The sequence below is a fragment of the Saccopteryx leptura genome, chromosome 4 (genome assembly GCF_036850995.1).
Source record: "Saccopteryx leptura isolate mSacLep1 chromosome 4, mSacLep1_pri_phased_curated, whole genome shotgun sequence".
Lineage (NCBI taxonomy): Eukaryota > Metazoa > Chordata > Mammalia > Chiroptera > Emballonuridae > Saccopteryx > Saccopteryx leptura.
In genome coordinates this window covers 186,673,039-186,697,652 of record NC_089506.1, presented here as the reverse complement: position 1 = coordinate 186,697,652, position 24,614 = coordinate 186,673,039, and the positions used below count along the sequence as shown (strand labels likewise).

The 24,614-nt window shown below is 42.6% G+C and overlaps 1 protein-coding gene across 2 annotated transcripts in view; it reads right to left on the bottom strand.

Annotated features, from left to right (window-relative positions):
• Positions 1 to 2,744, bottom strand: part of SLC27A6 (solute carrier family 27 member 6) — a 61,995-nt gene extending 59,251 nt beyond the window's left edge. For both annotated transcript variants that reach the window (XM_066382142.1, XM_066382143.1), the window contains exon 1: positions 2,263 to 2,744. In XM_066382142.1, the coding sequence (XP_066238239.1) occupies positions 2,263 to 2,743 (481 nt within the window). In that variant the 5' untranslated portion in view covers position 2,744. The remainder of the gene's footprint in view (positions 1 to 2,262) is intronic.
• Positions 2,745 to 24,614: the final 21,870 nt, after the last annotated feature.

Below are 24,614 nucleotides of genomic sequence, written 5' to 3'. Positions count from 1 at the left end.
AGCATTGTTACAATAGCCAAGATTGGAAGCAGCCCAAATGCCCATCAATGGATGAGTGAATTAAAAAGCTGTGGCACATTTACATAACGAAATGCTACTGGGCTGTAAAAATGAAGGGAATCTTACCTTTTGCCACAGCATGAATGGACCTGGAGATTTTTATGCTAAAAGAATCCAATCAGAGAAAGGCAAATACCATATCATTTCACTTATATGTGGAATCTCATGAACAAAATAAACTAACAAAATAAAAACTGATTCATAAATACAGAGAACAGACTGACAGCTGTCAGAGGAAATGGTAGTAGAGGGGTTGGGTGAAAAATGGTGAAGGGATTCAGCAAAGAAAAAAACTTAAAAGACACAGACAACAGTGTGGGGATTGCAGGAGGGAAGCGGGTAGGGGGAGGCAGAGGAGGTTAGAGGGGGTATAGATGGTGATGGAGGGAGTCTTGACTTGGGGGTGAACACAACGCAATATACAGACGATGTTTTATAGAATTCTATACCTGAAACGGATAATTTTATTATCCAATGTCACCCCAATAAATTCAATAAAAAATTTAAAAATAAATACCCAGTGAGAATCTAAGACCTCTGTCATTCTAAAATATCTATATACATATACTATTCACTGATTAGATTCAAGATGCTAAGAATACAGTATTTCAGGGTAAGAGCTTCAAATACAGAAAAGTGACTGTAATCTAATCTATGTTTTACAAAAAAAAATCTAGTTATTAATCAAATAAAATTGTTTCATCTTTGAAAAACATATGCAATTTATATATTTTGGAGGCATGCTAAAAAGAACCATTAGTAAGATTTAAGATTGATTTCTCCAGATACCTACTTACATGGCAAATTTACTAAATGGTTCTGGCTTAAAACTCCAGCATCCCAAAGTGGTTTTTATGTATTTAAAAAATGATTGCTAATGTTCAAAACAAGAACAAGAAAACAATGAAATTAGTGATTGGCAAGCAAGGAAAAGTAGGCACAGGTAAAAACTGCAAAATAATTGGTCCTAATTAAGCAACAGTTCAGTCACTAGCAAAGTCTGAATATCTATTTTGAGAGGTAATCAGGTCTATGCATGTTAAGAGGCCCTCAGGCGACTGGCTCTGGCATATTTCTCAGGTTGGCCTAAAATCACGGGTTCAGAAATCTTTTCAAGGATAATATAGCCTTCTTCCTTGGTTTTTCTAAAGAGAATTTATACCTTTACCAATTTTTAGCACAATTTGAGGTTTAAATTTGCTCCAGAAATTGCGATCTAGATTAGAATGAGCAGTAATATGGGCAGTGGAATACATCAGAATAAAGCCAGAGATGAACTGTGCTATTTTTTCCTGCTGCATTCCCATTATCACTTGCACCACAAGTGGTAACGGTTGTTTCACCATGCTATCAAAACTCTGTGTGACTCTTTAATCCTACTTATTGCTACAGGTCAGAGTAAGTTTCATTTTTCATGCTGGGATTTTACTTTGTAATGTAACCCATCCTCCTAGGTTCCTTGTTAATTAGGCACTCAAAGACTTTTCTTCTTAGTTCAGTGTCAACAGGTGTATCCCCAGCCTAACTCCAAGGGGAGGGGAGAAAGGATTAGAACTTATTTAAAGAAATAAATGATGTACAGATGGGGACAGGGGACAAGAGAGAAAGAGGCTTGGTGTCTGCTGAGAACCCTCCCACTGGCTGGGAGGTGGGTGCCCAATCTTGCTAGGCAAATCCTAGCTTGCAAGAAGTGCAAAGTACGAGTAGACAAGGAAGATAGGAATTCATGCAGTTTAGATTAAAACTATTCGTTCTGTGAATGTAGTCAACTCTGTGGTGTTACTATTAGAAGCTGGTAGGTATTCACAATGGAATCAAGATAACTTTCTTACTCATCAATACTTTTATCAAATCTTGTAAAATCTAGAACTGAGTTCTAAGCCTCTGTGTTCTTGCACTCAATGAAGCTATAATAAACAGCAGCAAAATTGCCCTCTTCTTAAAATAGTTAGAAGCAGAGATTTCATACGTTTTCCAAAACTGTCTTGATATTTACTAATCTACAACAGAGTAAGTAATCAAAGGGAGATTGGGGGGTATTAAACCATCAGTCTTAGAACTGTAAAATTATTTTGTAACATGCAAACTTCATCACATACCCACAGTATTAGTTATGCACAGTTCTAACAGAAAAAGGTGGGGTGTGTGTGTGGAGAACAGGCAGGGCTGGCATCCCGCTGCAGAGGACCCCCCATACTCTACCTGCGCCCACCACCAGGGCCTTAGGCTCGCAGCTGTGGATGCAATGCAGGAGGGACTTAGAGCGAATGTTGGAGTTGAGGAAGGCCACCAAGCAACCCAGCTTGGCCAGGCCAAACCACACGTGGATAAAGTCGGGCTCATTGCTCATCAGCAGAGCCACGGTGTCCCCTCTTTTCAGTGTGGAATGGTTCAGGAAGACATGGGTCACTCTGCTGCTCCTTTTGTCCACATCCTCATAGGTGTAGATGTCTCCCTCATAGATCATGAAAGGTTTCTGAGGCTGCTTCTTGGCATGGCTTAGAAATTTATCCAGGACAGTGACCAGCTCCCCTTTCCGACTGTACAGCTCCATCCGAATTCCACAGCGTACCACCTTCATCAGAAACCAGAAGTCCTTCCAGAAGTAAGGGAACAGGAGTTTCTGCACAAAGTGCATCAAGACCATTCCAGCCCCTAGTCCCGAAATCCACAACAGGAGCATGGGGGCCACGAGGCCAGAAGGCCTCTCTGATCCCAGCCCTGCCAGTGTACTTCTCTTCCAGGCCGGTCCTCAGCGCTCAGGACTGGCACCTGAAGTTCGGACCAGCCTTTGGCAGGTTGGGGATGATGGTGGAGGAGCTTGTTAAACACAATTAGAAGTTTGCACAGAGGAGGGGATGCCGGGAATAAGGCTTGAGACAGCTGGTGGCGGGGTAGAGAGAGAGGGATTCCGGCGAAGTCAACGCAGGTCGCTGCAGGGGTCACGGAGTCAGTGAGCCCGGCGCCGTGGGAGCTCCGACGGCCGGCGCTCCGCACTCGCCAGCCCTCTGCGGGGGCGTGCTGGGGGAGTCCCCGCTGCCTCTGCGGCCCGAAGCCGCCCCGCCACTTCAGGTGAAGTAGGTTCCGGGGCAGATGCTCTCTCTCGGAGTAGTTTTCCCAGCGGCTGTGACTGGGGGGCTGAACTGTACCCGGGAGAAACTGGCGTGGCGACCGCTGAGGAATCAGAGGCTTCCCGTCCGCACACGCCAGGATCCGCGGAGGGCTTGGGGGCCCCGCCCTGCCCGGTGTGAGCCCGCGAGGCCCGTGGGATGGGCCGGGCAGCGCCGCCCTCGGTGCGCTCCGAGCACCCCTCCCGCCGCGGGCCCGGGAGAACTGCTCCCCGGAGACCACCGCGCTCGCTGCAGGCGCTGCCTCCAATCCCGGCCGCAGCTTCCTCCGCCCCCAGTGACCTTGGGCTGCTTTAGCTCTCCTCTGAACTGCGGTGGCGGTGTCCGCCGCCTTCCTCCCACCTCCAGGCTCCGGGCCAACCGTGTCCGGTGGCTCGGTCGCGGGAACTGCTCGGGTTCCCTCTTGCCGGCTCCTCCCTCTCCGCTCGTCAAGGCACCCGGGCTCGTGCGCCCAGACAGGGGCCTCTGGCGGGGATCCAGTCACGGAGGGAAAGCCCGGAATGCCAGAGGGCATGACATAGGGTCGGGAAGAACCAGGCTGCTGGAATTGGGTCGGAGTTGCTCATGGATAAAGAATTAAGGGAACTATAGAAAACCATTATAGAGGGGGAGGAAGAGAGAGAGAGAGAGAGAGAGATATAAATGAATTGGACAGTCATGGAATATTTGAATTCTTGAATTCTTTGTTCATAGAACGCCCCAACATTAGTTTGTTCTGCAAAAAAGTATTTTTAAAAACATATTAATAGGTTGGTATTAACATTTGTATTGGAATTCAACTTAGAATGACTAGACAGTACTTTTCACAAAATTTCCAAAACTATTGATTGATGTTGGGGATTATGTACATCCACATATATATTTTTAAAATGTATAAAATTCTGGCTATTCTCTGTCTTTTAAAATAAAATAAATAAAAAACCACCTTTTTTTTTTTTTTTTTTTTTAACAGTTAGATCATTAAAAAATTCTCAGATTTCAAACTAAGGGTTCTAAATAGAGGAGAAGGAGGTGGAGCAGGAACAGGTCATTGCAAAGAATAACAAAATTTTATACAATGACGAAATGTTACTGAAGATTAAAAAACAAACAAAGGGCATTTGATTACACATTATCCCCCTTGCAGACACTTATCTCAGCTCTCTGTTTTTAAGAAGTGTGTATACACAATTAATTGTACATATTGAAATGATTAAGCATTGCCTCACTTTATTAGGCTTCTGCTTCTTCTGTCTTAACGTTCTGCAACTCGGTTCTAGCTAACCTCAGATTTTCTAATAAAGTAAAATGGCTAACTACAAGCACAGATTCTGGTTTATTAATCTGAAAATGATTTCTTGTAGTCACAGAGAAGAGCCCAGAAGTATGCCAGGCTCTTAAAACCCTTTTGGGTAGATAGAGAAAACACTTTCTAAATTTACTCAGAAGTTCTGGTCTTTTCAGTTAAAAAGGAAAAAAAAAAAGTATTGGAATTGTTGGGAAAACAGCTATGTTAGCTCACTGGTTTACCGGCTGCAAGCATTTTGCTTGATTAGTGTGTGAGCATTTGGCAGTGTCCTGTGTATATGGTTTATGTAAGGCTACAGGTGCTTGCCCTCAGGGCAGTGGCAGATTGTGGGTTGCGTGCCCGCCAATGTGAGGGGCCATTTTTGCTGTTTTTTGGACTGAGAAGCAGTTTTCTCCTATCAGTTTGCTCATCCATCGTTTGCGAGACTATTAAACAGGAATGGCCCAATGATTTCTGGCTCTGCAGTTTCTCTACTGTCTGCCCGAATCCAATGTGGACCTGCCTGGCCTCAACCACCAGCATTACTTCTGGAGTAGTGGGCAGGATTTGGAGCAGATTAATATGGAGCCGCCAACACCCTTGAAGGGTGGGAATAGAGGAGTGGCTGTTCCTCATGGCTATCCTTTTGGGGGCCATGAGCTGGGTGTTTTTTACAGTTCTACGAGCAGAACCTGAAAGGTCTGTGTGAGAGGCTGCCTGAGTTCAAGACCTCCAGGATGAGTTACAGACTGAGCACCAACAGTGGCAAGGAACTACAATCCTTGCTGGAAAAAGAGGCTGACTGTTTTTGAGAGCTACAGTGTGAGATGCATGCTGAACACCAGCAGCACCTGGAACTGGAATGGTTGCTGGAGAAGGAATTATGGTTTTGTGAGCTGCAGTTTGCCCTAGAAGCTGAATGTTTGTAGCAACAGTTGCTGGAGAAACAACTGTGGGTTCAAGAGCTCAAGTTCCCTCTTCAGGATGAGGATTGGCAGCTGCAGGAGCTGAAGCAGGCGCTGAAGAGGGTGCTGTATCCGTGCAGGAGGAGTGACTCTGAGTCAGCAGTTGTAGTTGTTTCCAACTCTTCTGAGGAGAAGGTTTAGGATAAAACTGCCATCCATAGACTCAGAGTCCAGCCAGTGGTCACCCAGAAGGTAAAAACCCAGCAGCCAAGAGCACCTTAGGGGCAGGCACATCCCCTTCTGCACGTAGTGGAGCACTCTGTGGCCTGGCCTTACCCCCAGGCAGAGCTGATGGAGTCAGGGGTGCAATTCAGGCAGAAACCCACTGAGCCCCTGGCAGCCTGATTGCTGCAGTTGTGGGACATGGTGGTGGATGGCACCATGCTCTCTGGAACAGAGATTGAGAGACTGGCTGCTATTATGATGCACTCCTCCTTGAGGCAGCGTCTTTAGAACTGCATGACAACCCAGGGTACCATAACTATTAGAATGGTTGATGGCCGCCATTTGTACAGTCTGGCAGAATACTGGAGACTTGCCAGGGGCAGTGAGTCAGTGGCAGTCCCATAATAGGCTTCCCCAGATCCTTTGGGAACTAGGTATGAAGAATCCTGCTTTCAACCTGAGGTCCCATGGGCCAGATGAGGAAGTGTTTATGTCAGGGATGAGTGATCTTATTCTCTGTAGCACCCCGTCAGCCATTTTTGGGTCACTAGTGGCTATCTTGGGCCCCTATGCTGGGCAGCCCATCAATGCAGTTACACAGACGGTAGCAGATTTGGGGGAGCTGGAGATAGCATGGGACTCCAAGGCTGTGTGGGCTGCTGCCCGTCCTGTCCCCCCGACGAACAAGAGAAACAGGCCTGTAAAGGTTACTCCAAAACACAGATGTTGGTAGATTTTATTGCAGCTGGGGAAAATAAAGAGAAATTAGATGGCAGGTCTAATAAAATCCCTTTAGAGCTTTGGTGGCAGCGTAAGCTGCAATAGAGGTTTCAGCCGCTGAAAAAGTGGAGGAAGCAGGCTTCTCTGGCAGCTGCCAAGAAAATGGCTGACGTTCAGGTTGGACGGTTGCAGGATTACTTGTTGGAGAAAGCTGAGGGCGAAGAGGGCACCCAAGACCCACTGTCCCAGTTTGAATAGGGGGAAGGCTGAGGGACCTGTCTAACAGGGACGGGTGGCGGCTGGAGGCCCCATGTGGAATTGGTCTAATGTGCAGCAGGTGTTGGCCTTAGAAGAAGATAAGTGCTTTTTTGCTGCTGAAGCAGCACAAAGAACTGTCAAGGTGGCACAGGCTTTGAGTGTGTTTGACCTCGCCAGGCCCTGTGAGCTTGGACCTCTGAGGGGTTTGGATGGGGCTTGTGGCAACGGACAGAGCACTTATGGAAAGGTGATATATGCCCTCCCACCTACTGTAGGGTAGAGGGTTAGAGGGGGCCTCTAGTTACCTCTCTGGGTAGAGTGCTCAGGGAGACATTGTGAAGGGCACCTTTGTAATTATCGTATAACTTGTGCTGTTGCTGTAGACTCTGTTTATATAATGTACCTCACTCCTTGTACAGAGACCATTGTTAAAGATCCCTGTCACATAGATTGTGAAGTGAACAAGCCTAAAGGGGTGGAAGGTTGGAAAAACAGTTGTGTTAGGCTTGCTTGCTGGTTTACCAGCTGCAAACACTTTGCTTGATTGGTGCGTGAGTATGTGGCAGTGCCACATGTGTATAGTCTATGTAAGGCTTCGAGTGCTTGCCCTCAGGGCAGTGGCGGGTTGTGGATTGCCTGCCCACCACTGAGAGGGGCCATTTTTGCCATTCATTGGCCTGAGGAGCAGTTTTCCCCTACCTGTTGGCTTGACCGCTGTTTACGCGACTCTATTAAATGAGAATGGCTCAGTACTTTCGGGCTCCGCAGTTTCTCTACCATCTGCCAGAATCCATTGTGGACCTGCCTGGCCTCAGCCACCAGCATTACAAGTGTCAAGTGGTTTGCAACTGGGAAAATTAGTTTACAACTTGAAAAGCATCTTTGAAATTCTATCCTATTCACTTCTAGCTCTAGTCTGATTTGGTTACCTCCTAGAAAACATTTGAATCAAAGAACAGACTATGGAGTGGCTTGGTCTCAGACTTTTGGCTTCCAATGCAAGTAAAATCTGCCCTCCTGTAGTGGAAGAAAATGAGTAAAGACAAAAGATACCTATCCTTATTTTGTTAAGTTAGAAATATTTAGCACACATTAAAACAATTACCATCTGTGGTAGGCAGTTAGACAGACATGAGCAGAGCAAGGACCATAGGCCAGGTACAGAAGGTCACCAGGGTGAAGGGCCCCAGGTGCCTCTCAAAGAAAAAACCTGGGAAAACAAGGACCTCGCCTCCTAGGGTAACCTTTTCTCCCCTAGTGTGTTGCTAGCCATGTGGGTTGGAATTTAAAGGGGAACAAACAAGGGGCCTGGAGAACAGCCCTTGTGCATTAAACCCCAAGGACAATAAAGTTCTGACCCACATCAAATACATCTAGGCCTCCATTGTGTTTCAGCTCCTGGCCCAGAAAAGCAACAAAACCAGACAAGTGACACCATGGCTGACATCAAGACCAGCTGTATTGACTAATAAGCCCCTGTCCTGGTGCCAACCAATCAGTGGAGTCCATGACCCTGAAAGGGCATACCTGGAAATTCTATTGAGATCCACCCCTGGGACCTCCAGATAAGTATCCTCAAGAGGGAGGGCCCAGTGCAGCTCTCTCTAGGGAGCATGCCCATGACCATCCCCACCCTTCCATCCCCAGGGGCTCTCCTTCCCAGGAGCACACCTGCTCTTTTCTGCTTTCCCCCATCTGTCTCCTCTTCCCCGCATGTGCGTTACCTTTACCTTTCTCTCGCCGAGGACCCCTTCTTTCCCTCTGTAATTTGTTTCTTGAGCCCATTTCTTCTACTGCTCACTTCTCTCTCTGACTAAATAAACCCCCTCCGATAGTTTGAGTTTTGGTTCTGAATTCTTTCCTAGCCAGAACTCAAGTACTGAGGTTGCTGAACCGAGGTTGGGTCTGACTCCACCAGTTTAACACCTGGTGTCGTTTTTGCTGCCAACACGTCTATTGTCACCATCACTTCATAAAAGGAGAATTTATTAACATTAAAATCAAAAAATTTTTAAATTAAAATTATTTTATTAAAATTAAAAAGAAAGAATACCATTATAATAAAGGACCATATTTCAAAATAAATAAAATTATCTTCGTGAAAAATTCATTGTGTTGCACTTACACTTCTTCTTTTTTTTTTTGTAGATTTTTTTTTCTATTTATTCATTTTAGAGAGGGAGGGAGAGAGAGAGAAAAGGGGGAAGAGCAGGAAGCATCAACTCCCATATGTGCCTTGACCAGGCAAGCCCAGGGTTTTGAACCGGCAACCTCAGTGTTTCCAGGTTGATGCTTTATCCACTGCGCCACCACAGGTCAGGCACACTTACACTTCTTATCATGGACCTGCTAAGACCCTCAAGGCATAGAACTAAATTTTCAGCAACTACTGATGTGGTCTGAGAATATATTTGGCGCCATAAATATGAGACAGCCCTGGCCAGATAGTTCAATTGGATAGAGCGTTGTCTGGATATGCCAAGGTTGCAGCTTTGATTCTCAGACAGGGCACATACAAGGATCAACCTATGAATGCATGAGTGTGTGGAGAATCAGTCAATGCTTCTCTCTCTCCCTTTCTCCCTCTCTCCCTTCCTCTCTTTCTTAAAATCAGTAAATAAAAAATTTTAAAATAAAATAAATGTGAGACAATTTGACCTATTGGGAGAACTACAAGCGTATGTTGCCAAAATTTATATTGAGCAAGGTCCTGAAACCTTATCATGAAAGAAGGAATCAATGAAAATCTTGGGATTGTGTGCATTTACATCAGCCCATGTGTTTGTTTTCTATTTTTTCCGGAAATTTTGAATTAATTTTCAAATAATGTCAAAGACATAAATATTATACATATAATTATAAACTAGAGTTTTTAATTATTGCAAAAATGAGGGAAAGACAGTAAGGTAGTTGCAAGTGAGTAAATTTATCATTTAACTAAAATAAATAGAAATAAAGAATTGCAAAAATAATTGCAAATAATTTAGACATTTATTGACATTACTTTTGATCAGGGACAGTGCAGTATTTCTTAGGTACCCTTTTAGAAAACATAGAGCCTGGTTCAAAACCCTGGGCTTGCCTGGTCAAGGCACATATGGGAGTTGATGCTTCCTGCTCCTCCCCCCTTCTCTCTCTCTCTCTCTCTCTCTCTCTCTCTCTTCTCTAAAATGAATAAATAAAAAAATGTAAGAGATATTACATTTTTCTTTAACATTATTTGAAAATAAATATTATTATAATGCAAATCAATAAAGAAGAAAAGAAAATTCTTCTTTTATTTTTGATCTAAATATGCTCTCGACTACCCTTTTCTCATTTCTGATTTGAGTTTTCTTTTGAATGCACTCCAAAATCCCTCTGCACACTCAGTTCTGTTGAATGCACTGTTTCGTGAGTAGGTCAAAGTAAGACTGGACAATAGCATCATACGATGGATATTGACTCATCTTATGCTCATAGGATTTCACCACTGTAACTTGAGAATTCTGACTTTGTGCAAACACGTAACTTGTGTTCAGAAGAATTCTGTTGAAATTCTATGGCAGTCATGTTTTGGATTATGGGAAGTTTGTATGGGAAGGAAGAGGTTCAGAAAGGACCCAAATGATACTTTGTTGGTACCAAAACATGACAACGGGTGTATACAATGGGCCAAGGAGCTCTGAGTACCTAGATTGCAATTGGTACTTGGGGAAGGATAGAGGTGGAGTGGATATGTGATGGAGTGGATAGCTCTCAAAATAAGGATCAGAAACTGAATGTATGATTCATCAATTTACAATTCCATGCAGGAACAGAGTTGTGTTCAGGTTTTAATCACAATTTCGGTCTCTGACTAGCTTGGTTTTGATGGAAAGCTTACTCTTCCTACAATCTGTTTGTATTAATGAGCAATCATTTCCCAGAATATTATTCCTCACAAGGACTCATGAAGCAAACTTAACATTAAAGATGAAGGCTGCTGTTAGAGGGTTGGAAGGCATTTACTTTACAACATGTCTTAGACACATCAAACACTTCTTGAAATATAAAAAATTTATGGCACCGAGTAATTGATCCTATAATAATAGTCTTGGGAACAATTCTCAAACAAATTAAATATTTAACTATTATTTTTGCTACAGACTATAAACTATATTAAAAAATTTATGCCTGTCAGGATCCTGACAAGATATTTTACACATATATTTTATTCATGGTTTTAAAAATAGCTTTCTTATCTCCAGATACTTCTGTTTACGAAACTTCCCCTTCCTCAGTGTTGGTGAGGTGTACTATCTGCAAAAGGTATTTATGTCAAGTTTCATCATGGATTCTGAGTTGTGAGGGCAGCTTTGTTTCTGTTTTATAAGCCACCTACATAGAAACAGGTCATTTGATTGTTAGTGAGATAAATCAAAGAAATTGGCAACTTTTACTAGGCATTAACAATATTCTGAATATTGCAGTGAATTGTTTCGTGGGCCCTTACTTGAGCATGTCCCACGAGGTCTAAGATTTAATCTCAAAGGTTTAATAGGGGGAGTGGGAGTTTCAAAGGTTTAATAGAATATCTCATTTCTTGATACATCATGCAAATTTATAACACTTAAAATTAAGTTTCTCCCTAATGGCTTTATTACGATAATTATTTCTTTCTCGGTGGACAGAAAGTCTAGTGCGGATAGATCCAGGGCTGACATGACTCTGCCAATGTCAATCTGGGGCTTCCACCTATGGAGTCAAAGCAGCTGCTGCAGCTCTTTCCCGACACAAGTCATCAAGAGAGGAGATGTGGTCACCAGGAAGTGAAGTCAATTGGTATTTCTTTGTTTCAGTGTTGTTTAGCTTTTTATTAAATTAAAAGTTTCAAATATACATAAAGTTATAAATAATAAAAATGATACTCATCTGATGGTTGTGCCACAATGGGAGGTTGAAGTCCTAGGTTTGAAACCCAGAGGTCATCGGCTTGAGCGCGGGCTCATCAGACTTGAGCGCAGGCTCATCCAGCTTGAGTGTGGGTCACTGGCTTGAGCTTGGGATCATCGACATGACCTATGGTCGCTGGCTTGAGCAAGGAGTCACTGGCTTGGTTGGAGCCCCCAGTCAAGGCATGTATGAGAAATAATCAATGAATAACAAGAGTGCTTCTTATGTTTCTCCCTTTCTGTCTGTCTGTCTCTTTCTCTAAAAACAAAAATAAACAAACAAACAAAAAAAACCACTCTCTACTCATCACTTTGATTTCATGATTAACATTCTGCCCAGTGTGTTTCAACTATTTTTTCTGAAGTAGTTCAATTACAGACAGCATGACATTTCTACCTTAAATACCTTTGGGTACATCTCTGTAAAAAGGACATTTTCCTACCTAATCACTATATCATGATCATATATGATAAAATTAACAATAAGTCTTAATGCCATTTAATGTTTAGCCCATATTTAATGCCTCCCAAAATATCTTATGGAGTTGACTGGTCCAAAACACAAATCAACTTCTATAATCTAAGTTATCTTTTAATACAGACTAGTCCTTATTGCAACCTCTTTATCTTTTCTCAAGACATTTTTCCTTGTAAAGATAATAGGCCAGTGGTCTTGTAGAGTGTCCCAGGTTCTGCACTGGTCTGATCGCTTCCCTATATTCTCCTTTGTTAAAAAAGAAACAACAGGCCCCAATGGAGTTACTTTTGCTAAGCTATGCAAAATTTAATAAATAACCTAATTGCAGTTATAGCCTCTTTCAGGAGTGGAATTTTAAACCAACGAATCTGGAATTTTCTGATCAACACTAGTGAAGTAATATGCCTGATAGTACTTCTTGTCTTCCCCTAATGGGAGCTGTCCTTGCCGGAAATACTCGATTCTTTTAACTTCTTAGTTCTACATCCCTCTATAAAAACCTTCTGTTTGGTACAACTCACCTGAATGCCCTTCTGGTTGCTAGACGGGACGCGGCCCCATTCATGAATTGCTTAATAAAGCCAGTGAGAGCTTCAAATTCACTGGGTTGAATTTTGTTCTTTGACACCATGAACACGTTCATTCCCCCCCGTAATCAGACCTGAAGACTGGATGAGACTCAGGTTAAACAGTATTGGCAAGATACTCCATAGGTGATGCTATTTACTTTACGTTATATTACATCAAGATAAACGTAATATCGATTCATTGTGCAGTAGACAACTAATCTCACTATAGATCACCAGTCATCACTATTGATGATGAAATGCAGCTTACTGTTTACAATGATCTGCACCCTTGCTTTTTTTCACCTAATATCAGTATATATCCTGTGATTATTATCTATCATTATGCAGAAATCCTCCTTATTTTTTTAAAGGTTGCATATATTTTATTGTGTGATATAATTTAACTCATGTCTACTGATGGCCTTGTATTTAATCTTTTGCCATTATAAAAAGTATTACAATTAATGAGTGTGTACATGGTATATACCTTTGCCATGGTAACTTTAGGATAGTTTTTTAGAAATGGGATTGCTGGGTTAAAAGGTAAACATATTTATGTTTTTTCTGGATATTGTCAATTTCCCCTCCATATCAGTTTTATCACTGGCTCATTGGCATGCCCATCTTCCAGGTATGAGAATATTTGGGAAGTGCAAAAGAAGTCTCTATAATAAGAATATATACTCTACTCTTTTAACTTCTTAGTTCTACCTCTGTCTATAAAAACCTTCTATTTTGTACAACTCACCTGAATGCCCTTCTGAAAATACTAGGGACTATAATAATGTTCCCACAGGCACGTACATGTTAATTTATGTTTCATATATATATATATATATATATTTATTTATTTATTTTGTATTTTTCTGAAGCTGGAAATGGGGAGAGATAGTCAGACAGACTCCGCATGCGCCCTACCGGGATCCACCCGGCACGCCCACCAGGGGGTGACGCTCTGCCCCTCCGGGGCGTCGCTCCATGCGACCAGAGCCACTCCAGCGCCTGGGGCAGAGGCCAAGGAGCCATCCCCAGCACCTGGGCCATCTTTGCTCCAATGGAGCCTCGCTGCGGGAGGGGAAGAGAGAGACAGAGGAAGGAGAGGGGGAGGGGTGGAGAAGCAGATGGGCGCTTCTCCTGTGTGCCCTGGCTGGGAATCGAACCCGGGGCTTCTGCACGCCAGGCCGACGCTCTACCACTGAGCCAACTGGCCAGGGCAATTTATGTTATATATTGTAAAGGCTTTTGTTCTGTGGTCTAACACCATTATTGAAATGTATCATAACTATTTAATGTACATATTTATTTTATTTTACATGAAACTATGTATTCAAAATCCACATCTGCTTTATGACCGCGCAGTACTAAGCTTCAGCCTGTGTTATATAGTAAATAAGAAAAACATTTAAAACAAAAGCTGAACTAAATTAACATATCTTTTCAGAGATGAGAATACAGCAGCAAAGTGGCCTGAAAATCCAAACCACAAACTTCAAAGATATATTGTTCTCCAAATCATTATATGAATGTGTGCTCTGATGCTACAGGAGGCACAAACAAATTTTGGCTAATTTTTTTTTTTTTTTTTTTTCATTTTTCTGAAGCTGGAAACAGGGAGAGACAGTCAGACAGACTCCTGCATGCGCCGGACCGGGATCCACCCGGCACGCCCACCAGGGGTGATGCTCTGCCCACCAGGGGGCGATGCTCTGCCCATCCTGGGCGTCGCCATGTTGCGACCAGAGCCACTCTAGCGCCTGGGGCAGAGGCCACAGAGCCATCCCCAGCGCCCGGGCCATCTTTGCTCCAATGGAGCCTTGGCTGCGGGAGGGGAAGAGAGAGACAGAGAAGAAAGTGCTGCGGAGGGGTGGAGAAGCAAATGGGCGCTTCTCCTGTGTGCCCTGGCCGGGAATCGAACCCGGGTCCTCCGCACGCCAGGCCGACGCTCTACCGCTGAGCCAACCGGCCAGGGCTCCTTTTTTTTTTTTTTTTTTTTTTTTTTTTTTACAGAGACAGAGCAAGAGTCAGAGAGAGGGATAGATAGGGACAGACAGGAATGGAGAGAGATGAGAAGTATCAATTATCAGTTTTTTGTTGCGACACCTTATTTGTTCATTGATTGCTTTCTCATATGTGCCTTGACCGTGGGCCTTCAGCAGACAGAGTAACCCCTTGCTCGAGCCAGCAACCTTGGGTCCAAGCTGGTGAGCTTTGCTCAAACCAGATGAGCCCACGCTCAAGCTGGCGACCTCAGGGTCTCAAACCTGGGTCTTCCGCATCCCAGTCTGATGCTCTATCCACTGTGCCACCACCGGTCAGGCAAATTTTGGCTAATTAGTGATATACATGAATTGCATAGTATAATACCAAAATGAAAAACTTGTCAACTCTTCAAAACTGACTTTTGAACACAGGAAGATTCCAAAAAGACTAGTAGAGACCATTTCAATGTGGAAATTTCATGAATAGAACTACAAATTTGAAAATGCATTCTTTTGCCGCTAAAAAACCCCTAAAACAGATGAAGAAAACCTGCTACTCTGTCAGAACTATGGCTTTCCAGAATTAATGCCAGAACAAACACAGTGACCAATACCCTTGTTTAGAGATCAGAGTACAAGGAACTTCTTGTTGAGATGATGGCATAACTGCGGCTCGCGAGCCACATGCGGCTCTTTGGCCCCTTGAGTGTGGCTCTTCCACAAAATACCACGTGAGAGCGCTACCTCGATAAGGAATGTACCTACCGATATAGTTTAAGTTTAAAAAAATTTGGCTCTCAAAAGAAATTTCAGTTGTTGTACTGTTGATATTTGGCTCTGTTGACTAATGAGTTTGCCGACCACTAGCATAGATAAACATGATACTGGCCTTCTCTTACAACCACATCAAAATTACAGCTAATGTATGGACAACCATCAGTCAAAACTGCCTGGAATTGAGCTGAGTGGAAGTCCTACAACTAGGGGATTAAAGAAGCCACGTGAGACAGGTAGGAGGGATGGAGATACAGAACTGGCTGGTCCCACACCCATGTGTGGCAGATAAAAACCGGAAGGGATATCTCAGCTGCAGAGATCCCCCCTGAGGAGCATGGGGTCTCAGCCCCACATCAGGACCCCTATCCTGGGCTCCAGTGCCAGGAAGAGAAGTCCCCATAACTTCTGGCTGTAAAAACCAGTGGGGCCTGAAGCTGAGGGAGACAGAGGGCTGCTGGAGTCCCAGGCAGTTCCTCTTAAAGGGCCCATGCATGGACTTATTGGACTCGCTCCCTCTGAGCTCCAGCGCTGGAGCAGCAGCTTGAAAGGCACCAGAGACATACAAGGAGTACTTTATGCAACTCAGAGCTATCTTTGACAAAATGGGAAGGAATGTTAATTAATTAACTTGTGCCTCACCAGAAAAGTTTATATCTCACTCTGCCTGTGCGCAGGCATAATAATATTGGTGGATTACCAGCAATAGTAAACATACAGAATCTGAGCTTCAGGGTCATCTGGTGAGGTTCACTTGACATAATGACCCATACTATAATGAATGTATTCATCTACCAGATGAGCCGAAGCATTTTCTGTATCTGCTTTTGATGCCCAAGCACTCTGGAATCTGGCCTCGGCAGGCCTGCATATTTGTCTTCACACTCATATTAGCTAAGGTTGCCCAATTCAACCCCTTCATGTGAATCATTGTCGGAGCTCCACACTTAGTCTTTATGTCCTCTGGTTTCCGAGATCACATAAGACTAAAGAATTCTAATTCACATTCTCTTGGTGGGCCCTTTAAAAAAAAATCTCAGGTGTTTACATAGTTCTATTCAGTACCCACTCCCGTGCCAATAACAAATGCAGAGAGAACTGCAAGGTGAGGCTATCTCTAGAGCTGTGCCACCTAGCGTATCGTACATTTTTCTGGACAAAATTGACATACTTTAATTCTCTCCAGGCATTTAATTAGTACATATTCTTCACCATAACAGCTTTTATTCTTCTCACTGTCATTGTGACTATTCCAGTAGCAGGTCTGAATTTAGAGAAGTTGCACAACAAATAAAAGGGTTCAAAGTAGGTAAATCAGACAGAAAACTATACCCAACAAGGCCTACATTCTCCAGCTCTGCGCATATTAGGGAGCCATGGTCGGCATAAGCTATCGCTCTCATCTCTCCATAAGCATTCTGCATGGACCTTCAATAAATAAAAGTGAGGCTCCCTGGCTGATGCTCAGGGACCAAGCTAATGCCCCAAGACTATGTCTATCTGAACCTTTTCGCCCCTTCTTTTAAGATTTGAACCTGGCCTCCACCATTTTCTTCTTTTATTAGCCAATAGGATGCTGCCTAGTTGCAACCCTTTCTTCACCAGCCTGAGTACCAAGAGTGTAAGTACTAGACAATCATGTACTCACATAACCACCATTGTCAGTTATAGAATGAGGGGAAATGGGAGGGATCTAGGTCTACCTCAAGGATACTGTAGTTTCTTGGCTCTGTTTAATCAGCAGAATACCAAGGAACACAGCTTTCCTTGTTTTATTAAAAAGCACCTACTGGAAGATTGATGAGTTATGTCACCTGGTACCTGAAGGACCCTCAGCCCACACAGGAGAGAAGTGTCACTGCTGGGACCCACTCTTGAGTTTCCCCACTAGAAGTGCTACAGGCTCTGACGTCCACAGGTTGGCATATCCCCGTTTTCAACTTCTACAGCTGGTGATCCCCCACTGACCTGCCTGCTTGATTGATTCTTTTTATCGATGTGTCAAAGATCAATCTGATTAGTGACAAATACACCAAAAAGTATTCACTAAACTATAATTTGCTGATATTGAGAATTTTTAAAAACATTTCAGGGTTTTTATTTGTTTGTTTTTCATCTTACTCTATTGGTAGCAATGTCTCAGGCTAGCCCTTGTGCCTTCCAGAGGCCACCAGACAAATACTGGAATATGTGTAAAATGATCAGTTTCAGCACTGTTGTCATGGGGGGGGGGCAGACCCACCTCCAGGAGCAGGGTGACACTGAGATGCAGAGAGCTTAAGTTTCAATGCCAGCAGTGACATTTCTGTTGCACATGGGCTGAGGGTCCTTCCATTCCACCATTGAATATAAACAGAAGGGTCAACACAGGGTCAAGTGTAGATGGTGGAACAAGAGAAGAGATAAGAGGAGGCAGGTACCTCATTTAGCAAAATGGGAACTTTCCAAATAGTTCAACATTTTTCTTCCCAGGCACAATGCTAGGTATATTTCTTCATACTGTATTAGGAAAAAAATGGAGTAAATTTACAGATTATTGCAGATTCATTATGGAGTTAGAATGATAAATGGATTGACAAATCTTAATGAGGATTTTATTTTTCCTTAAAACCTTTTAATTCTTTGAAAATGAATTTGAGGGTTATAAGATGGGTTCAGTGTTTTAGAAAATAGAATAAAAGGATTAGAACAAATAAATTAATTCTTTCTGTTGTATTGCTGAGAATTATGATTTATTTAAGGCACCAGGCAAGGGCTAGTCTACCCATTTATACACCACTTATTGCAGCAGCTCCTCTTCTGCTTGTAGGTTGTTCTCTAATGTGCTTTCATGATATGTTTGTCTTCTATGAAGTTTTGGTTTTGGAAAAAAAAATGCATGTTTGTTCACTGGATGAAAAATAGAGGCTGACCAACATGCATATACAGAAATGTCTACCATTGAGGCATTTGCAGTGGTATATGGGTTCTTTTTGTTTGTTTATATTTCACAATGTGGGGGGTCATAATATGTGTCTGTGTGGTATGCACATTGTTGTGAGCTAAAGGTTAACTAGCCACAGGCTCAAGACATACTTCTGCCCTATTCTTCTCTCCACTCTCAAACTACCTAGAAGAATTTGAATTAGAAGCCTTTTCCATAAAGATTATCAGAAATAACTTCTTTTGGCCTATCTATAGGGCAAAGCAAACTGCTGTTTACCAAAGGTCTGCTCTTCTTACCATCCCGATGACACTCTGAAGCCCCAAGGCACCTTACCTCATCCCTAGGTCAGGATGTGTTATATGCCCATGTTCTCTTTTTGTTTCTGAACCTCTCCTGCATGTGGGGTCTCTGACTCTCTCATGTATGTGAGGTTCCTATACACAGTATGTATTGGGCTATTTTCTCTTGCTTATCTGTCTCATGTGTATTTGGTTATTAGACCAGCCAGAGAACCTTGAGGGTAGAGGAAAGTTTCTTTCTTCCAACAAAAGCAAGGTAAACAACTCAGAATTAGCTCAGGTATATATGTATGTGTGCATGTGTGTCTGTTCTTTCACTCTCTGGTATCTAATAATAAGATATTATTAGTCAAATTTATGTGACTGAGTTTTCGTGAATATTTTGTTTTTAAGCAACTTTGAGAATTAATATATATACATATTATATAATAACTACATGTTTAAAGTGTACAATTTAATGTTTTGACATACATATAGATCTATGAAATCATCACCACAATCAAGGTAAGTCATATGTCCATCCTTCCCAAATTAGCCTCACTTTAAAATCCTTCCTTCCACACATTACACTCATTTAGCTTGGAAATGGACATCAAGAGTTATCACGTTTACACATCTGTATAAATCCAGTGCAGATTTAGTGGGCTAGTGACATTTTGGGTATGAATTAAAAAATTTCCACAAATCTGCACTAGACTTGTACCTAAAACATTTAGTCTGAAATATCTTGTGCAACGAGGATGGTTGAAATGTCAAAATACAATGTTCCAAAGGGGAAAGCAACAATGGAGTTTAATGAGTGTTAGCTCCTGACTCTGTGCTTGCGGATGTCTTGTTCCAATTCTATTGGCTAGAAACTGTACAAAAATTCAGGTGCCATCTGAATGAGTCAACCAGGAGAATTTATAGTTGTCATCTAGATTTTGACTAGGAAAAAAATAAACTGGATCTCAGAGTCTATTGACCAAAAATATTATATTTATACTCAGATGACTGCTCATAGGTAGTAGATATACTGGCCTCTTGGATGTGAAAGGTGTGAACAAAAAAGGGGCCACATATTGTACTAAACTTGACAAGTTCAGGGAAAGCCTGAAGGGCGGGTTTTGCAAACTTAGACACCAAAAGTGACCACCAGGATGGTCTGAACATAAAACTTCCTAACTAAAAGCAAGTTATGATGGATAGTGAGGTCCTAGACCTGCTTCCTTAATGAAGGCCAATCTTTACCTTAACTAGACTAAGCCAGTATATTGTCTTTTTGCATCTGAGATAAGATACCTTTGAAATGTCAGAGTAACCTTCTCTTACAGACTATAGGGCATACCCATCGCATTAGATCACAGGACCCCTCGTGGTTACCTTGTTCTCTGGATACCATCTCTATGTGCTCTAAATGTTAATTATTTTGTTAACTATCCTGTATCCACCAATGTAAAAGAACTATGTGTTTCTTCATTTAACTTTTTATCTAATCTCAGAGGTTTCCCCAGCTTTGCTTTTTCCCATCTCCCTAATCCACCACCATTGGATTTCCTGCAACCCTTCTTATGTCTCTTCCTTTGATTCTAATGTATAAAACAGGCTGCAAAACTGCCATTCTCCAGAACATTTTCTCAATACATTGAGATTCTGCTTCCCGGAAATTGTCATCAGTTTGGCCCAAATAGACTCATATAAGACTTTTTCTCAGGCTGGACCTTCTTTTGTGGACAAAGGCTATCTCAGGGCGTAACCACAATGGCTTGCTTCTTATTCCCCAGTGATGTAACTGGGGCTCCCTTCCTTTTCATCACCGATGACTGACTTCCTCTTCTTCCCATAGAATCTTAGTCTTTTGGTACTCGCTCTCCTCTCCAGAATTTTAGAGTGCAAAAGGGAGATCATGAGGAAGCTAGTTGACAAAGAAAGTGGAAAAACTCCAAGATAGATTTTTCCTTTACTTACTGTCTCATGAGCAAGCCAATTCTCCACTTTTTTTTTTTAATTTTTAAGTTTTTTTATTTTTGTATTTCTTCTTTTTTTTTTTTTTTTTTGTACTTTTCTGAAGCTGGAAACAGGGAGACAGTCAGACAGACACCCGCACGCGCCCGACCGGGATCCACCTGGCACGCCCACCAGGGGGCGATGCTCTGCCCATCCGAGGCGTCACTCTGTCGCGACCAGAGCCATTCTAGCGCCTGAGGCAGAGGCCACGGAGCCATCCCCAGCGCCCGGGCCATCTTTGCTCCAATGGAGCCTTGGCTGAGGGAGGGGAAGAGAGAGACAAAGAGGAAGGAGAGGGGGATGGGTGGAGAAGCAGATGGACGCTTCTCCTGTGTGCCCTGGCCGGGAATCGAACCCGAGACTTCTGCACACCAGGCCGACGCTCTACCACTGAGCCAACCGGTCAGGGCCAGTATTTTTCTGAAGTTGGAAACAGGGAGGCAGTCAGACAGACTCCCGCATGTGCCCGACCAGGATCCACCTGGCACGCCCACCAGGGGGCAATGCTCTGCCCATCTGGGGTGTCACTCTGTTGCAACCAGAGCCATTCTAGCGCCTGAGGCAGAGGCCACAGAGCCATCCCCAGTGCCTGGGCCATCTTTGCTCCAATGGAACCTCGGCTGCGGGAGGGGAAGAGAGAGACAGAGAGGAAGAAGAGGGGGAGGGGTGGAGAATCAGATGGGTGCTTCTCCTGTGTGCCCTGGCCAGGTATCGAACCCAGGACTCCTGTATGCCAGGCCGATGCTCTACCACTGAGCCAACCGGCCAGGGCCGCCACATTCTCCACTCTTAATCAAACATTCACCTCGCAGAGTACCCATCTTTCTCTTCACTGGAATTCTAATGCATCTGTTTGCAAGACTTGCCAAGATAGTCTTTTTTTGTATAAAGCAAAGATAAATCCCTACTGTTTAACTAAGTCATAGGGAAACTGATTGCAACTGACCGCAAACAAGAGAAACTAGCTTACACTATGCAGATTCAGACAAAAAGGAAATGGTCAGAAAAGCTGGAGAATCAGACACAGGCAGAGCCAGAATCAAAGGAGGCTGGGTACAATGACTGTGACTGAACTGCACCACCGGACACCATGTGTGTGCACCCACTGCTACTGGGTGCAGCATCTGGCACCGCAGTCCACTTGGCGCAAAGTGGTGTATACTGTGGCACCATGCTGATCGCAGCCAATAGTAATTCATGCTGCCAGATGACTTCTTGTCCCAGGCCAAGGGCCTGGAACATTGTACTCATCCCTCATTTCTAGGGCTGGGGAAAGATGGTATTTTGGACAACTGAGATTTTGTAGTAGGAGATGAGCCCTGCCTCCCCAAGTGTCATGAGGTGGAGAATTTACCAAACAGAAATGGGCTAAAACACCTAAACATCCAAAGTAAACTAAATGTCTAAGTACAGTGACATTTTTGAGAGAACTTGAAATTTTGTGAATTTTTCCTTATTTGTTAGTAGCAAGCAGTTTTTGTTTTACTTTTATTGTTAAAAATTTAAGAAACCTTCTAAAAAGAGTTTTTCAAATGGTGGGATGTAATCTGTAAATCAGATGTGAAAGCAATTTAGTGAGCTGTGAATACTATTTTTTATTCTTTTAAGTGAGAGGAGGGGAGATAGTGAGACAGACTCCTGCATGTGCCCCAACCAGGCAACCCCTGTCTGGGGCCAATGCTCAAGTACCGAGCTATTTTTTTCAGCACCTGACGCTGATGCTTGGATCAACCCAGCTATCCTCAGTGCCTGAGGCCATGCTGGAACCAATGGAGCCACTGGCTGCAGGAGGGAAAGAGGGAGAGAAAAGGGGAGTGGGAGGGGGAGAGAAACAACTGGTCACTTCTCCTGTGTTCCCAGACCAGGAATCGAACACAAGATGTCCATAAGCTGGGCCGAACCTCTATCCACTGAGCCACTGGCCAGGGTCATGACTACCATTTTCAATAGAATAGAATGAAGTTAAAATTATCAATATGCGTATCATATAATTTGATGAGTTTTGTCCCATTAAACTTTTGTCTCAATTATGTATAAATGTAGGTATATATTTATTTAATTATGACATAAATGCTTTTATTATTGTGGATCATAGTTTCAAAAAATTTGAAAACCACTGCTCCCAAGGATTGTATGTACACTTTGATTCATGGACTCTGAGACTAGGGAATAACTTTAGTCTTTTCTGGCAACAGCCTAAGAAGAGGAGACAACCTGTGGGCATAAGGGACACTGTCAGGGTAGCAGAACTAGAAATTTGTGGACCACTCTCAGGGCCTTGTAAAAAATGTAATTAGTAGCTGATGCGAAACCAAGGACTTCCAAGGACTCCTTTTTCTCTTCTTCTTTGTCCTTCACCCAGGCTCCAGATGGCTGGAACTCCTGATAATCATTCCCAGTGATTGAAGAGAAAGTGTCGTGAAGGTTTAGGCATTGGGACATGGTTCCTGACATCCTAAGTTAGAATCTGTTATAAATGTTCCCTGAGAGAGAGTGGAGTACAATGCTAGAGTTTATAGTATTATTACCACTATATTTAGGCACATCGTGAGTTAAGTAAGCTACATGTATAACATTACTTCTATAAGAAATATGTTCATTTTTTAAAGAACTGACACAACTTTTTAATGATTTGTTAATTTCCACCAACAGTTCTAAGTAACATGTGGACTGTCATGTGGATAATAAAGGAAGTATCTCTCAGTAAAAACATATAAATATGTAGAAATTGTTTTGTCATTTTTTTCTTACTACAAAAGTATTTTTAAAAAGCTTTTAATTTGGCATTTTCACAAATTTAAGTAATAGTAGACATTTTTAATGTTGTCAGACTTTGTAATTATTCATTTTCAGGTCTCCCTAAAACTGATTTATCCTTAACTTGAAGATATTGAGGGCCAGTTGTTTTCCTTTTTTTTGTGGGGAAAAAAATCTCATGATACTATGAGTTGATATTCTTGTGTACCATGCCAAGGGCATCTCTTGTTTGAACTGGAGCATGCACTGAATTGCATAGTTTATCTGCTAATTAAACACTGTTCTATAACTCAGAACATAATTAATTCACAGGACATGGAACTGCAAAGAGAGCCAACCCCAAGAATGCAAACACATTTTCTCTCACAGAGCATTATTAGATCATAAACTTCTGGAGAGTAAGGAATATAATTTATTTAACTCAGTGTTCCCAGGTTGAATACAGATTTCAATACACAACTGACACTCAACAAATCATTCTTGAATGTGATAGCCATATTTCTCTCCAACATTTACCATTACATACTTTACCAATGAATAATCATGAAACTCCAATGAACCAGATTTTATCAATGAGGAAACTGAGAATGGTTAATAGTCTACCTGGATATCCATGGTTCCCCATCCTCCAGTTCAAAGAAGAGATGCCTTTGGAGAGATGCAACAAGAATATCAATGTGATAGTATCATGAGATGAGATTTTTTTCCCCCACAAAAAGGGAAAACAGACTGACTCTCAATATCTTCAAGTTAAAGATAACTCAGTTTTAGGAAAACCTAAATAATTGCTCAAAGTCACACAGCACACGAGAGGGCAATCTGGGGTTCTAACCACGTAGTCTGACTTAAGAAACCATACCAACTACCACTCCTGATGTTGAAGTATTGTTGATAGGAAAGTGGAACACAGGAATATTACCAAAGGCGTTACGGAAACTATCAAAGTGAGAATGTAAGTAAAATGATAAAATAATTTAGTAGAGTACTATTTCCTTTGCTAGAGTAACTTTCTTCTCTGCCTCCCTTGAGTGAAACACTCTAGGGCCTATAGTATTAGGATCTGTTTCAGCTATATAGATCAGAATATACCTGAATAATAGGAGCTTACATAAATTAGGAGTTTATTTTAAAATTATTTTTATTTATATATTCATTTTAGAGAAGAGAGACAGAGAGAGAAAGAGTGAGAGAGAGAGAGAGAGAGAGAGAGAGAGAGAGAGAGAAGGGGGGAGGAGCAGGAAGCGTCAACTCCCGTATGTGCCTTGACCAGGCAAGCCCGAGATTTTGAACTGGTGACCTCAGCGTTTCAGGTCGACCCTTGATCCACTGCGCCACCACAGGTCAGGTGAGTTTATTTTTATTCTCATGTA